The 15,856-nt window shown below is 35.0% G+C and overlaps 1 protein-coding gene across 4 annotated transcripts in view; it reads left to right on the top strand.

Annotated features, from left to right (window-relative positions):
* PARP8 (poly(ADP-ribose) polymerase family member 8) overlaps positions 1-15,856 on the top strand; it is a 157,599-nt gene that overhangs the window by 92,663 nt on the left and 49,080 nt on the right. For all 4 annotated transcript variants that reach the window (XM_069492704.1, XM_069492702.1, XM_069492705.1 and 1 more), the window contains 2 exons: positions 6,821-6,881; positions 7,315-7,405. In XM_069492704.1, the coding sequence (XP_069348805.1) occupies positions 6,821-6,881; positions 7,315-7,405 (152 nt within the window). The remainder of the gene's footprint in view (positions 1-6,820; positions 6,882-7,314; positions 7,406-15,856) is intronic.

Here is a 15,856-nt window from a genome sequence, read left to right on the forward strand (position 1 = left end):
CCACGTATATATAAAATTATTTTTTTGTTTCTTTACCAAGCATTTATTAAGCACTTGTGATGATATGTATCAGTATTTTCTATTATTAATAAAATTAGTGATAATTAACTACTAAAATTAGATAAATGTTTGGAATTTCAGTCAAATGAAGTATCTAAAGTCATAAATGGTTTGAATTATTTTCCGTTGCCTATTTCTCTTACAACTGTTTTGATCCATTTTAAATCTAAGTGAATGTAAGCCCTCTTCCTGGCTGCTCTAGATTTTCTCTAGCTACAGAGGATGTTTCCAGAATAAATAACTTGCCAGAGGCCTCATGGCATGGCAAATCACAGCAGGACTAGTTTGATTTACTTAAATAAGAATGAATTTACTGTCTAGTCTCAAATACTGAGACTTGACATATGGGCCAAGGGGTGGATGGTTAGGCGCAAGGTCTTGGAACCATCTTCCTTGCAAAGTTCTAAGTCTATTGAAAACAGACTGTCTTAATTATCTGTTCTTTTACTTAATTGAGGCTTATAAGAACTTAATGGAGTTTGAAGAGCAAAAGTACCTCACTGTGCACAATAGGCTATTTGGAGTCATTTTTTTAATGTGCCATCTAATGAGAAAGGCAGCTAACCACATCCAAATTCTCTGTGTGAGATGGAAGTAACTGAGTTTGCCTAGATCGAGGCAAAACTCTTTTAAAGTAGGCTGAAAGAAAATATAGAAATGGTGACTGATGATAGATTTATCACTTAAGTAGGTAATGACAGATCTATTTGGCCAAACCATTCAAAAGCATAATACTGGCTGTGTTGAACCATACGTGCAAACGTTGATGGTAATCTGATTCATATATATATATTTTTTGAGACAGGGTCTTGCTCTGTCTCCTGGGGCTAGAGTGCGTAGCTCACTGCAACCTCAAACTCCTGGGATTGAGCGATCCTCCTGCCTCAGCCTTCCAAGTAGCTGGGACTACAGGCAGTGACCACCATGCCCAGCTAATTTTTCTATTTTTTGTAGAGACAGGATCTCATTTTTGCTCATGCTGGTCTTAAACTCCTGGCCTCAAGTGATCCTCCTGCCTTGGCCTCCCAAAGTGCTCAGTTTACAGGTGGGAGCCACTGTGCTCTTGTATAGAAAGTGAGTTAGGTCTCTGGGGAACATGAATAAGTCTCACCTTGAATTATGCAGCAGAATATACTGTATGTTTTTCATTATAAATGTACTCCTATAGGCATGTGTTTATAAAAAATAATATCGATCAGTGTCATCTGAAAATAATTTGAGATTAATAGTCTTAGAAAGGTAAGAAAATTCTCATTTAGTTAAGAAATAAATGATTCTGATAGTTTCCTTATGGATTTTACAACTTCCATTTCATATAAAATATCCTTTGCCTTATGATCATGCCATCTTTCATTTCAAAAAGTGAAGCCATATGAGCAATATTCTAGCCTTTTTATTGTGACTAATGCTTAATGTAGGCTGGAAGCTCCTGAGATAGTGACTGTTCCACATTTCAGTCATTTTTTGTGGAGGGACAATTATAACAGGGACTTTTCAAGTTAATGTTTGGAAAATAAGAAAATTCTGAGGATTTTTGGTGGTTTGAGGAACCTGTATCACTATACTCGTGCCCACCAAACACATACCTCCTAAAGAGAAAAGTATATAAATGAAAGGAAAGAAAAAAGTACATAAATCATGACAGACAACTTGATTTCTGTGGATTTTTGCATTTCCATTTGTAGTGGCCAATAGGACTGCTTACAGATCTTCTGATTCTCCTGTTCTGGTCATGTGGTAGGACGTTATTTCCCTGCCTTCCTTAATGTTAGGCACAGACATGTAACTAATTTTGGCCAATGAAATGTGAGCATAAGTGCCAGTATGTGAGTTCCCATGTCCCCTGCTCTCTGTTCCCCTGGGCCCCTTAACAATGACAGTGAGCTTTCCCCTCCCCATTCCATATTTACCAGTGAGTGAGATATAAATCCTTCTTTGTATTAAGCCACTGAAATTTCGAGAATGTTTGTTACCGCAACATAAGTTAGCGTAGATTGAAGTATGTCATTCCATCAAAAGAAGATCCTGGGTTGGATGTTTGTAATATCCTTTCTAGTATATTGATTCTCTACCGTCTGCCTCTGAGCTAAGGAAAAAACCACCCTGACCCTGAAAATCAGGAAAGTGATGACAAAAGGTACAAAGGGGAAAGAAACCTGGGAAGAGTATTTTCCAAAAACATTGGGACATAACCTAGATATAAACTTTAGGTGAGAGCCTAGACACTCACCTCTACCCCTGATGCCTGTACTTTCTTCGAGCAAAACCAGGGATTTTCAAGCTGACTGCAGAGTTGTAGCAACTGTTTATACTGTACCTCTTATGCACAGTTTTATATAGGCTTCCTTTCTTATCTGGATTTAATTTTTAAATTTTTCTCAGTTCTGTTGTTCTTTAGATAATTTATAGCTACTTTGGATACAGTCTTGCAAATGCTTTAATCTGCCAAGATTTCTTCCTGACTACTGAGTTTGCATATTTCTTGGCCCATTCACAAACATCTCTCCCACACTGGACAAAAACACACATTGAGTAGGCATGCAGAGATAGACATGCAAGCTGTTATGTTTCAGATGTCATGGGAAGGTGTATGTTTCTTCACAAAATATCTTTCTTCTCAAAATATAGCTGTCCAGTTGTGGAAAGCAGAAATAACAATAGCAATAGAATAGCAATAGAAATAGCAATAGAAGCTTATTTCCCAAGAACCTATGCTAGAGTTCTTTGTGTGTGCTTGTGTATACATATAATTTCCTTAACAGTTAATAAGAAAGGTTAGATATATAAAGTATATTTTTATAACCAGCACAATCACTGCTGATTTTGACCAGGTTGCATTATACACATCACAGCAGTGTAATGAATAAGCTGAAGTTTTATAGAGAAAGGAAGACCAGCAAGGATGGTCTAACAATATATTGTGAGTATGTACGTGAATGTTTCATTAATAAGGATGTTGTCTTGGTTAGTTCCAATAAAAATAGAAGAATGAACTGCCAAGAATTCTACCAAACCTAGAGTCCTCAAAAGTACATATTCCTTGAAAAATATTTTATACATACGTGCTTACACTAGGTAAAATATAAATATCCAAAATCATATTACCAGATTTCAAGATATGTAGATTCAAAGAGCAGCTCATCCTAAATTGGAGCTATGACTAGATGTAAGGAAAGAACATTTGTGGAGCAGGCCATTTCAGACCCTAAGTTCCAGAGCAAAACAACTACATAAGATCATTCCTTGTTGTTTCCCTCATTCTTAAAAAAAAAAAAAAAAAAAAATTCAAGTTCATCAGTTTGATGTGATCTTTTCACAGTGAATAAATATACACAGTGCATGAAATTATTTTGAGTTATTATAAACCCAATACTGAATTCAGGACACAATCAGATATCTAGCTTCATAATTCAAGTTGTGTTCATATTTCAAGCATTCGACTTGATTCCGCATTTGCTATTCATGAGATCCTTGGCTACTGAAAGTCATTCAGATATAGAAGCAATCCTGATGACTGGGTCACTGCATCTGGACAAACTGTAATCATGCTTTGTAATCTGTCAGTGGGAAACATGAAATTACTGGCATTATATAAAAAGGGCATCACAACGGAAATGGGTTTGCATATACACAGCATCGTTTGTGAATTCTTTGAAGTGTGGCATGCAAACAAAAAAGTATAACTATTTATAGATCTACACCTGCAGAATCTAGTTAATTACAAACCTTTAAGGCCTCTGTTTCCAATAAAATTCTGTATTCATGCTTTGCCATGGTGAGGAAGAACATTTTGTAACCCTTTCTTGTCTTTTTCTTTTCTATTTTAAAAAGAAATTGATAATGTTAGAAATTGGGAAGATACTTTTAACCAAAAACCATTTAAGAAATCATATACAGAATACTTTGAAATTCACATATTAAAGTTTTAAAAACTTGTGTGTCACCTTCTGTTCATACCTGTATGGTAAAATCTCTTGAAATGATCTGGATACCTGAGGATAAAACAGTTGTGGATAAGGGTCTTACTGACGTTTGTTATCTTGGATTCATTTTTCTCTGCCTCTAAACATACCAAAGTTTTGCCGACGTAAATAAATTAAACAAAGTTAGTCTTCACCATGAAAATGGTAAAGGTGGGAGATAAAAATGCCTAGTGATGATGAGAATGTAGGGAACAGTCACTGTGATAACCTGGTTGGTGTAATTACAAATTATTATAACCTTTTAACACAGCAATTAAACAATATAGATCAAGAATCCCAAATATAGTCATACTATTAACATTTATTTGACCTAGTTATTTTATGTCATTTTATTTTATTTTCTTTCAGAGGATACATTTCTTTCCTTTTTATTTTAGACTATTACAGGGTTACAAACATTTTGGTTACATAAATTTCTTTAGTACTTTTTGATTTTCCTATGTCTATTTTCTTTAAAAAAATCATTTTAGTTTCCATGCTTTTTTGGTAATCTGCTCATTTAGTAAAAGTATATTTGGAACATTTACTTTAGTATATTAAATATTTTTGTATCAACTTTTTTAGCAGTGGGTAGGTTTTTTTTTATCATATCAACATGTTATAGCTATTTAAATATTTCATTATTATTTAATATTCACTTTGTTTTCAATTTTGCTCTTAACATACATCGTTCTAGGTAAAAATTTGTACATATTTGTTAGTATTTTCTAAGGATTAACTCCTGTAAGTGGGGTTATAGTAGTCAGGGCCTCTTCAACCCCTGAAACTTTTCTTGAACATCATTCATCATTTCTCCTTATCATTGCATTTAGTGGCTCTTTCTTTTTACATTCCTGACAATGGATATTTGATCTTTTATATTTATGAATTATTTGCCAAAATCGAGGATCATCAAATTATGACCTCTGTGTTGTGCGGCTTGTTTTGAACAGCCCATGAACTACAAATGGTTTTTGTTTTTTTGAAGGGTTGCAAAAACAAAAAGGAAAACAAAAAAAACAAGAAAACAAAGGAGTATGTAGCACAGACTGTATGTGTCCTGAAAAGCCCAAAATATTTACTGTCTTTGCCGTCACAGAAAGTGTGCTGTACCTTGAACTAGAGGCACAGATAAAATGGTTCATTTGCTTAGTCCTTATTCTTGTCATACTTTCTGTATAAAATTTCATATTTAAATTTGCATATAATCTTGTCCTGTATGAATAGCACAGATGTTTTATGATGCTTTGATAGTCTGTAAAAATTAATTCCTGTGTAAATAATTTTTATCCTTTTCATTCTTTATGTAATCTTTAAGGATAATTACCAGGAAAGAATAAAATGTATAATTTCATTAAAAATGAAAATGTGTTCAATGTTTTAATATATTTTTAAGGGGAGAATAGGGAAAGCACAGAGACTAAATTGTATTCTATTAATAATGTGCTGTCTTTTTGTCATAGATATCAAAAAGCAAAAAGATCTAAATTTTTAAATTATTATATTACATAAAAGTATTTAACCATTAAAAATTTCTCTGAGTCCTTTAAAAGTGCCACAATTATGTGTTATATTAATATTACTTGAATATATAATATACAGAAATTTTTTTTTTTAGTACTTACTATGTGCTAGATCCTGTACTTTCCACAGTTTTGAAGTTGGACATAGATTCAATGCCAGACTTCCCTACTGACTTATTATCTTTCATTTAGCAACTTTTTTCACTTCCTTAAACCTCAGTTTCTTCGTTTGCAAAATGAGTATGATAATGTTATCCACCTCACAAGGCTGGTTGACCTGGTTGCCAACACAAGGTGATAGTATATTGAATATTAACTAGAATACATGTATTCGAGTCCTAGCTCTGCTATAGATCAGTGATGGGTAAGTTACTTCATTACTCTGGGCCTAAGTTTATGCATATGTGAAGTGGAGATAGTAGTAGTGTTTTTCGTGTTTTACGAGTATTATGTTAAATTATCGCATGTATATCAAATCTTTATAACAAATGTAAAGATTTACTTGCACATAGGTGCTCAGTAAATATTGGTCATTAACTTATCATTTTAGTTATTTTTGTGTTTTTATCTCTCCTTATATATAGGATTTATAACTTCAGAATTTTAGAAGAATATAAAAAATACAGATATGTGTGTACAGAGGATATTATTATATCCTTTCATTAACTTATAAAAATATGCTGGTCCATGGCACTACCTAGACTGTACTTGAAGTTATTCTTCCTAATTCCTTCATGTGGAACATACTGTAGTTACTTGTTTTAATTTTGATCTATCAGACTTTTAGAGCTGCCTATCAAAACTCAGTGACATGGAAGTGGCAGAGCACCTGGATGTCAGGGGCTCTCACGTCCAGTGTCAGAACCACTCATGCTTAAATTGGAAGTAAAATTCATGGAGATATTATTGTGTGTCCCCTCACACTCCTTCCTCATGTCAGAAACTCCTTTCTTGCCCTTCGAAGCAGCTCTTCCTCCTCAGAGAGTATAATGAAAACAGAGCAGGGACGTGGGAGGATTGACTCATTTGCCACAGAGAACAAACATACGCGTGCATGTGCATATACATAAAGATAGAAAGATGTCTAGATGGTATAAATGGGGTCACAGAAAATGACAATCCAACGAGATTGAGTTAGTTAATTCGTGTCCACAGTCAGATCTGAGCTATCCGTGGAAATCAGGGATAATTAGTGATTTAATTTTTAATTAAAATATCCTAGTGTCTGCCATTTTTAAGGAAAATGAAAAAATTAATCTTAATCTTTGCTTTCAGGGAATATGGAGCCATTGATGATGTAGATATTGATCTACATATTGATGTTAGTTTTCTTGATGTAAGTATATTAACTTATATAATATGATTGGCACATGTAAAATACAGATTTTTATTCTAGAGAGAAATTTCGTTTTTAGTTACCTTATAATACTATTAGTTACATATTGACTATTAAAGTGATTTGGGAAGAAATACTGTGACTTTTCAAAGAAGTAGACATTGTATATATTTTTTCTTTTGCCTTGATTCTTTAAATATTTTCTAAAATTTATGGGCTCTCACAGTAAGTACTTCATTGATATTTTAAGTTCAGTTTTAGTTTTTACATGTAGAAGGTGAAATTTAAGAGTACTTTGGCCTTCATTTCACACAAAAGTGGGTTTGGGGATAATTTGTAGGCCTTCATAATTTAAGCATTTCTTTAACATAATTTTTTTTAAAATTTTGAACTCTAAAAATGACTAATTCATCTTTTAAATATATTTGCGCAGGAGGAGATTGCTGTGGCTTGGGAAGTAATTCGAACAGAACCTATAATTGTTCGACTACACTGTTCACTTACACAATATTTAAATGGTCCAGGTTTGTTTTATTTCTCTATTTATTATTTTGAAAATTAATTGGCTGTGCACTGTGCCTTAAGCAAAGTAAGTGTTTATTTGGTAATTCTGAGCATAAGTGCTAAGTACCTTTATAATCATATTTAAATAAGCTTGCATCCTAAGATGGTTTATTGCCAGTATAACTTATCGAAACAGAAACATATAACATTTAATTGTATATATTTTTAGAAATTGACTCATTTCTGAGAAACAAATACAGAAAAATCCCTAAAAGAATACTTTGCATATAGTAGAAACTAAGTAAATATACATATTTTAGGTTGTCCCTAGATGTAATTATTTCTCTCTCTGATTCTGAGATTTAAATTTTTTTGTTTTTGTTTTTGTTTTTTAGAGACAGGGTCTCACTTTGTTGCCCAGGCTGTAGTACAGTGGTGCTATCATAGCTCACTGCAGCCTCAAACTCCTGGGCTCAGGTGATCCTCCTACCTCAGCCTACCTAGTAGCTGGGACCATAGGCGTGCCCCATAACATCCAGCTAATTTTTAAATTTTTTTGTAGAGATGAGGTCTTGCTCTGTTGCCTAGGCTAATTTCGAACTCCTGGGCTCAAGTCGTTCTCCTGCCCTGGCCTCCTGAAGTGCTGGGATTATAGGCGTGAGCCACCATGCCTGGCCCCTGAGATTTAATTTTAATGTTTATTTATCCCACCTTGGATTACTGGTGAATTTAGCCCAACTCTAACATATTTCTGTTTTTTAAAATGGAGATCATAATAGTATTTTTGTTTCCTGAATCCTTAAGGGATGATGTTGCTATATTTCACCTGATAGCTATTTAGAACAAAAGACCCTATTTTATGTCTTGTGAAAACTTACTTGATTAAAATGTTTTTCCCTACCTGCTAATACACAGACACACACATATGCAATTGTATCTGCTGATACTGTTTTAGTTATCAACTGCTGCATTAAAAAAAACCACCGCAAAACTTAGTGGCTTAAAATAACTTATTCTCTCTCACTGTTCTTGTGCTTAATCGGACAGTTCTTGCCTTGAGTCGCCTGTGACTTTTGCACTGAGATGGTGGCTAGGGCTGGTGTCATATCAAGGTGTCACTAGGTTGGATGCACAAGATGCTGGACTTTCAGATAGCTTGCAGTTCATTCAGGTGTCATCTCGGCGCTCAGCTGGGGCTACTCACTAGAGTTCCTACCTTACACATGGCTTCTTCGTGTGGTTTAGTCTTCTTGTGTACCACGGTGACCGGGGTCCCAATGTGAGTGTTCTAAGAGGCAGGATGTGGAAGCTACTGGGAAAAGGCACAGTGAGTCTTCCATTGTCTTGTGTTGGTCAGAGCAGTCGAAGAGCCCACCCAGAATCAAGGACAGGGACATAGCACCTCTGGAAGGGGTGGCCATCTTCAGTCTGCCACACATATGTTACTATGGTGGCTGCATCTTTCTCTAGGCATATCAAGGAACATGCATTTACTCTTAGTTTTCACATAGGAAAAGTATTTGTTCTTTCAGATTAATGAAATACAGGAAAATCTTTCACTTTGAAAATTAGTTACCTGTTTTCTATTTTTGTATAATACATTCTATTTAAATTAAATAACCAACTCTTAATAGAAGTGACATATACTAAGTATGTGATTTAATGCTAAACAACAAAAACTAAATGTTAAATATTTTTTCAAATATACAGAAATGTAATAAAGAACAAAAATAATTACTCATGATTATTCTATACTGAGAAAACTAAATGATTTGGTGTTGTTCCTGTTTTCTATGCATGTGTGGTTTATTTTCATAAAGTTGACATTGAATTGTATAAATAGCTATGCACCTTAATGTTAAGTCATGAGACTGTTCTCAAGTTATTAAATAATCTACAAAAGAATGATTTTTAATATCTTCACAATATTCCAGCCTATAGATAGGCGTGTGGGTTTTGCTGTTTCCTCACATATTCTGACATATGGCTAACCTTTTTTTTACTTTAGTGATTTGAAATGGGCCCATCTGATTTTATTCTGATGGTGGTTAAAAGGAAACCCTCACATCTGAACTTTGTTTTGTTTTTTAATATTTAAGGTTAAGAATGAAATTCAGTCAGTTAATCTCTACTCACCCAAACCCCATATGTGTAAGATGTTACTGTAGCATGCTTTTTTGTTTGTTTGTTTTCAGCATATTACGGGTGTACAAATGTTTAGGTTACATATATAGCCTTTGCCCCACCCAAGTCAGAGCTTCAAGCGTGTCTATCACCCAGATGGTGTGCACCGCACGCATTAGGTGTGAATATTCCCATCCCCTCCTCCCTTGCCACCTGTAGTGTGCTTTTATGTAATCTTACAACTGATACTTATTTTGTGATATAATCTTGAATTTAGGCAGAGATTTTCCTTCATAATATCTCTAAAGGTTTTTTTACATCTGCATGGTTTTATAAATATTCTAACAATCATTTTAATTCATGTTTAAATAATTTTATTATTCAATACTACTTCTTTAGTATCACAATTCATCTATTCTTTCTTTTTGGTCTCTAAATTTATATATTTAACAGTTTGTAAACGAAGTAAACCTGAGGGTTATACTTTGTTTTTTCATACCTAAGAATGATGTTTTCTTTTGTGAATGAAATAAACTTGATTAAGTAAAATTTATGGGGTCATGATAGTTTTAATTTGTGTCTGAAGTGTTTTAACTTTTTTTCATTTGTAAGTAACTCTGTGTTGGTTTGTTTGTGGTTTCTTGTGTACTTCCTGGACAATTTTTTCTTCTTTTCTCTCTCTCTTTTTTTTTTTTTTTTTTGAGACAGAGTCTTGCTCTGTCACTCTGGGTAGAGTGCAGTGGCGTCATTGTAGCTCACTGAAACCTCAAACTCCTAGGCTCTAGTGATCATTATGCCTTGGCCTTCTGAGTAGGGACTACAGGTGCACACCACCACTTATAAAGTGGCTAATTTTTCTATTTTTAGTAGAGATGGGGTGTCTCTCTTGCTCAGGCTGGTCTTGAACTCCTGAGCTCAAGCCCTCCCCCAACCTTGGCCTCCCAGAGTGCTAGGATTACAGGTGTGAGCCATCGCGACCAGCCTATTTGCTCTTCTCCTTGATATTATCTTTTCTATATTTATTTTTGCTTGGTATACTTAGGTCTTAATTCACCTCAAGACAATTTTATGTAATTATTTTTCCTTCTTAACCTGCTAGTCCCAATATGCAGGTTGGATGCAATTCCTTTAATGCTCCATGTTGTTTTTCATTTCTCTCATTCTTTCATCCTTCACATCTGAGAACTTTATAAGTTTTTTCCAATCTGTCTTCCATTTCATTAAGTGATATTTTTTTTCATGATTCAGTCTTGAATGTTCCCATTGTATTTTTAATTTGGCCACATTCTTTACTGATTCCATATTATTCCTTCTTTATCATCAAAATTCCTTTCATTCTATTTGTTCAATATCCTTTTGAATTTTGTTGTGAACATCAATCAGTAATTGTCCAAGATTTATCATTTTATTCCTATATATGGAATTTCGTTTCCCTCAATAATATTCAAGCAGGAGTTAAAATGTACTTCTTACAGAAATTAGTATGATTTGTATATAATTTCTTCCATTAAGAAGAGAAAAGAAAGAGAATTCTACATTCATTCTACTTCAGATTCAGCAGTTTTGAGATGTGACAGCTGGAGGGGGTGGGTGGGAACTCTGCTGGTGCCTCACCCTGATCCCATCTGACACTTCTACCAGCCCTTGCTCCCGTCCCAGCTCCATACTTAGCTGCTGACAGCTCACACTGGTGACCTTCCGTAGGTTATCTTTAGACAAAGGAGCTTTCTCTTTCCTGGGGAGAGCAGGTAAGTACTTGGCAGGACCTCACTTTCCTCTCACCCTTTAGATGTCACTGGTGTGGGTGTGCAATGACGTAGCTATTCTGTCTCAAGGCTGGACAAACTCTGAGGGGTAATTTGTGCTCCACTTGGATCCCCAGGGTGGGGGTGAAGCTGGGACTTTACCTGAATTTGCACCCTCTTTTGGCTTCTTTCCTTTTCCTGTCCTTCTCCTGCTTCAGACATCCTCTTACTGATTTCTTCCGAGAGCAATTCTTACTAAATTATTTGCTCCCAATCTTTAGTCAGAGTCTGCTTCTGAGAGAACTTGACCTAAGATGGTGGGTCAAGGGTGGAGAAGGAGGTGAATGTCTGCTCAGGCCCCGGCAGGCCAATCCTTTGCTTCCTGCACCGCCAGTGCCCGAGGGAGCTGCCCTGGAGTCTGTTCTCTGCTTTATGGTTCATTTGCCCCCTATTTTGCGAGGTGTCCGTGGTGATGGCTTTCAGCATCTGCCTCTTTCATAGAATGGGGAGTTTTGCACCAACCTTTCAGGGTTTCTTAAGATTGGTTCCATCTGCTCTATTTGTAGCAAAATTTGCTGGAAGTTTCTCACCTGCGGATGGAACTGCTCCACGTTTTTGGTCCTTTTGCTGGTTTTCTTCTGTTTCTGTTATGCACAGGTTATGATGGTGTTTGTGCAACAGTATGTACTTACATTACCATCTTACTAGTAAAATTCTCCAAAAGGTGATTTTTTTCCTTGTTGAAAATTTGAAGAAAAAAATATGATTTCAAATGCACAGTAACCTGTAATATATGACTAGAACTAGAGACATTACTAAAAAGGAACATGTAATTTATTATTCTAGAAGAAATAATTAGGTTTTATTCTAGTTTATGATTTGGATTATTGCAAGCAAATTAAAAAGTGACAAAATATTTCTTGAAGAGTTTTTTGCAATGTATCTTTTAGGGTATCAGCATTTATAGTAAAAAGAACTTGCAAAAAATGTATGACTAATTCAAGATTTAGACTGACCTACTTAAGTTCTTTTTGAGAAACATTTATTCCTATATCGTGGGAATGTATGAATATCACTTATTTGAACTGCAGTATTTGGCGAGGGCTAATCTGACAGTATGTCTGTGAGTGAACAGGAATGATAAGAATTGAAGAAATACATCTCCTTACCCACTTTGAAGCTAATGATAAGGTTTATTTTTATTGTACATGGGAAATATACTTTAAATAAAGACATGATATAATTTGTTATGATTCTTATGATGATATATATATTTTTCACAATTGCTGACATGTAAGTGCAGTTTATTATCTCAAGGACAAGGCGGTTTTAAGTTGAAAATGATAAACAGCTAACCTTATTTTAAAATGTTTCTTGTGCATATTGTCTCATTATTGGTACCTCAGTGCTTACCTATCAGAGTGTTAGAATAATGTCCACGTATCTTAAGTAGCCTTTACTTTCCGACCACAATTATATGAGAGAGAAGAAAAAATTGAATAACTTTCGCCTTTTTTTAAAACATGAAATTATGTTATTAGCACATTCTGTCAAGTTCTTCTTCATTTCCTTGCCCCTTCAGAATGAACCCCATGGGGAATTTGATTATGTTTGAGGTAAACTTGTAAATAAATTTGGGAAAAATAGACATTTCTATAATGCATACTTTTCCTATTAAAGAACCTTTGTTTTTAGTTTCTAGTTTTATATATCAATACAGTTGTGGTTTTTTTAGTAATTTTAAGCTACATTTATTCCTGAATACTTATTTTCTTAATTGGAATTTTGTGGTCCAATTTATTTTGTAACTCATCATTGGTTATCAGGAAGCTATTGTTAAAATATTTAAAATGTTTAGATTTACAGAAAAATTGCAAAGATAGCCCAGAGTTCCCATATGTTCCACACCCTGTTTTCCTGATTTTTATTTTCTTATGTTAACATATTAAATGATATTAATTATAATTAATTGCATTAAATGACAATAATAGTCATTTTATCACTTGAATTTTGGAATATTTTTGAAAGTAGCATTTTGTGAGCTCTTTCAACATATTCCAAAATTATGGGTCTTTAGATTTTATGTTACTAATTTTGAGTAAATGTTTGTAATGTATATTTTCCTAGAAAATTCATCATTTTGATAAAATATTAACACTTATTTTCTAGTCATGCATACTATGACTTAATTTGGGTCTTTGTATTATTAATTCATAGAAATAATTTATATATTCTTGATAAACACTTGTGTCTATTATTATCTCTTCTCTCTCCCTCTGTGTTATATACAATTTTCTCCAGTAAAGGTTTTAGCTGTTCTTGGGCATTTTGGATTTTTCTACTTTTTTGGCCAGATCCCTTTTATTTCTCTGCCTTCCTATTCCTAGTCGTTTTTTCTGTCTGCCTCTGAAGAGATTGTGTCTTCTTAGAGCACAGTATGTTCTCATTTGTCATCTTTAAAAAAACAAAAACAAAAACACAATTCTAATGAGTTTTCAAAATTTTAGAAATTTTTATTCACTTTTGAATTTTGATAGCCCTGGATTTGGGACAGGGGAGACTGGAATGATGTCTACTCTCTTCCTCACTCTCTGAGGATTGAGGTGTTCTTAGGAAAGGAACTAGCTGGTGAGACTAACAGCAGTTCCATATGTTTGCATACATGCTTGCATCCCAGAGTAATGGCCAACACAGGGAGTGAGGTAATTTGGGGAACCATTTTGGTTTACAGTGTGAGGCATGTGTGATCTGAGAAGGTCCTATGAGCAAAAGTCTTTGCTGTAGTTGCCTGCTGTCCCTGCTGCAGCTGTGAATGGCAGTAGCTGAGCTCCTATGTAATGGCATCCTTTGAACACAAGTTTCCATCCCCTTTCACCTAAATAAAACTCATTTCCAGCATCCTCCTTCCCGTGCTATTCATTTCTCTTTTTCTCCCGGAAGATTCCCACCAGCAAAGATTTCTATCTTCAAACAAACAAACAAAAAAAAAACCCTCTTGACCTCAAATTCCTCTTCAGTTGGGACCCTAATACTGACTGCTTCCCTTGACTTAAATTTCTTGATTAGATTGGTCTCTAGTAGCTTACTTCATTTTCTTTCCTCTTTTTTCTCCTCAAATCCATTCAAGCCTGGTTTTGAGCCCACCATTTCACAAGCATTGCTCTTGTCACTGTCACCAGTAACTTCAATATTGCCAAATTATCCCATAACCAACTTTGAGTCCTCATCTTGATTGACTTAACAGTATTTGTTAACAGTTGTTTACCTCCTCCTTGAAAAAGTTTTTGAATTTGTGTCCAGATCAGCAGTGCTCTGGAATCTTTCGTTCTCCTGGCCATTTTTTCCAGTGTTCTTTGCTGACCTAGCCAGACTTTCTCTCTCCCCCTTATATGTTCACAAAGTGCCTTTAAACACACATATATTCTGGTGAATCCAAAATTATATCTGTAGTATATTCCTCTCACCTCAATGCCTAAGTGTTGGGCTTCTTTATCCAATTGCCTACTTAATTTTTCCATTTGAGTGTCAAATAAGCATCTCAAATTTAAAATAGTCAGATAACCAGTCTTCTCCACCTCTCCAGACCTGTTTCTCCTTCAGGCTTTTACATAACAGGAGTTGGTAAGTTCATCCGTCTAGTTGCTCAGGCAATGATCCTTGGATTCATCCCTGATTCGTCTTTTTCCCACTCCTCAAATCAGTCCGTCACCTGGAAATGTGAATCCAAAATGTTTATCACCTCCATGGAGCCAAGCCCTATAATTCTTGCCTCACTTCCTGTGATAAGTTCCTGACTGATTTTCCTATTTCTTCCTTTGCCCTTTGACAAGTTGATCCTACACAGCCCCACCCATGGCCCTTCCCTGCTCCCATCCCCTGACATACCTTTTTCACTCTGTCCAGCTAGCACATGTACGCATATCTTGTCTTCAGGGGCATTGCCCTTGTCATTTCCTCTGGCGGGGATGCTTTTCTTCCTGTTCATAAGTGTCAAACATTGAAACCTGTGCTCACGTAACCTGCAGCCCCATACCATTTCCCTTCTTTATTTTTCTCTAGAGCCTTTACCGCCCTTTAGCATTGTACCTATTTTCTTACCTGTTTTTCGTCTGTCTCCTTCCACTGACTGCAGGTCATGGGGCAGAGATATCTGAGTGTGTGTTTTTACTCTTCCATCTATAGTCACTGGCACGGGGGCACCCACGAAATACTCTAAACTGGTGAAAGATAAATGATAAATGATTTTTTTGAGAGCAGTTATTAATTTCATAAACATTATAGTTATTGACTTAAAGAGAAACTGTATATACCTGGTAAGTGTATAAACCACACGAGAGGAGAGATATACAGTGAAAAGTAAGTCTCCTATGCCTTATCCTCAGCTCCCATTGTTTTATTCTAAAAATGGTGTATGTGTATACAAACGTGTCTCTCTAAAAAATAGCACACTGTCCTATACATGGATATTTAAGCTGTTGCTTATTTTGGAGATCATTCTTCATCGTTACACATATACATTTACATATGCATATATTATACATTAATATATACTAACCAACCATGATCTCTTTATATATAGCATAAATAGCAATGTATAGGACT

This window comes from Eulemur rufifrons, chromosome 17, assembly GCF_041146395.1.
Source record: "Eulemur rufifrons isolate Redbay chromosome 17, OSU_ERuf_1, whole genome shotgun sequence".
NCBI lineage: Eukaryota > Metazoa > Chordata > Mammalia > Primates > Lemuridae > Eulemur > Eulemur rufifrons.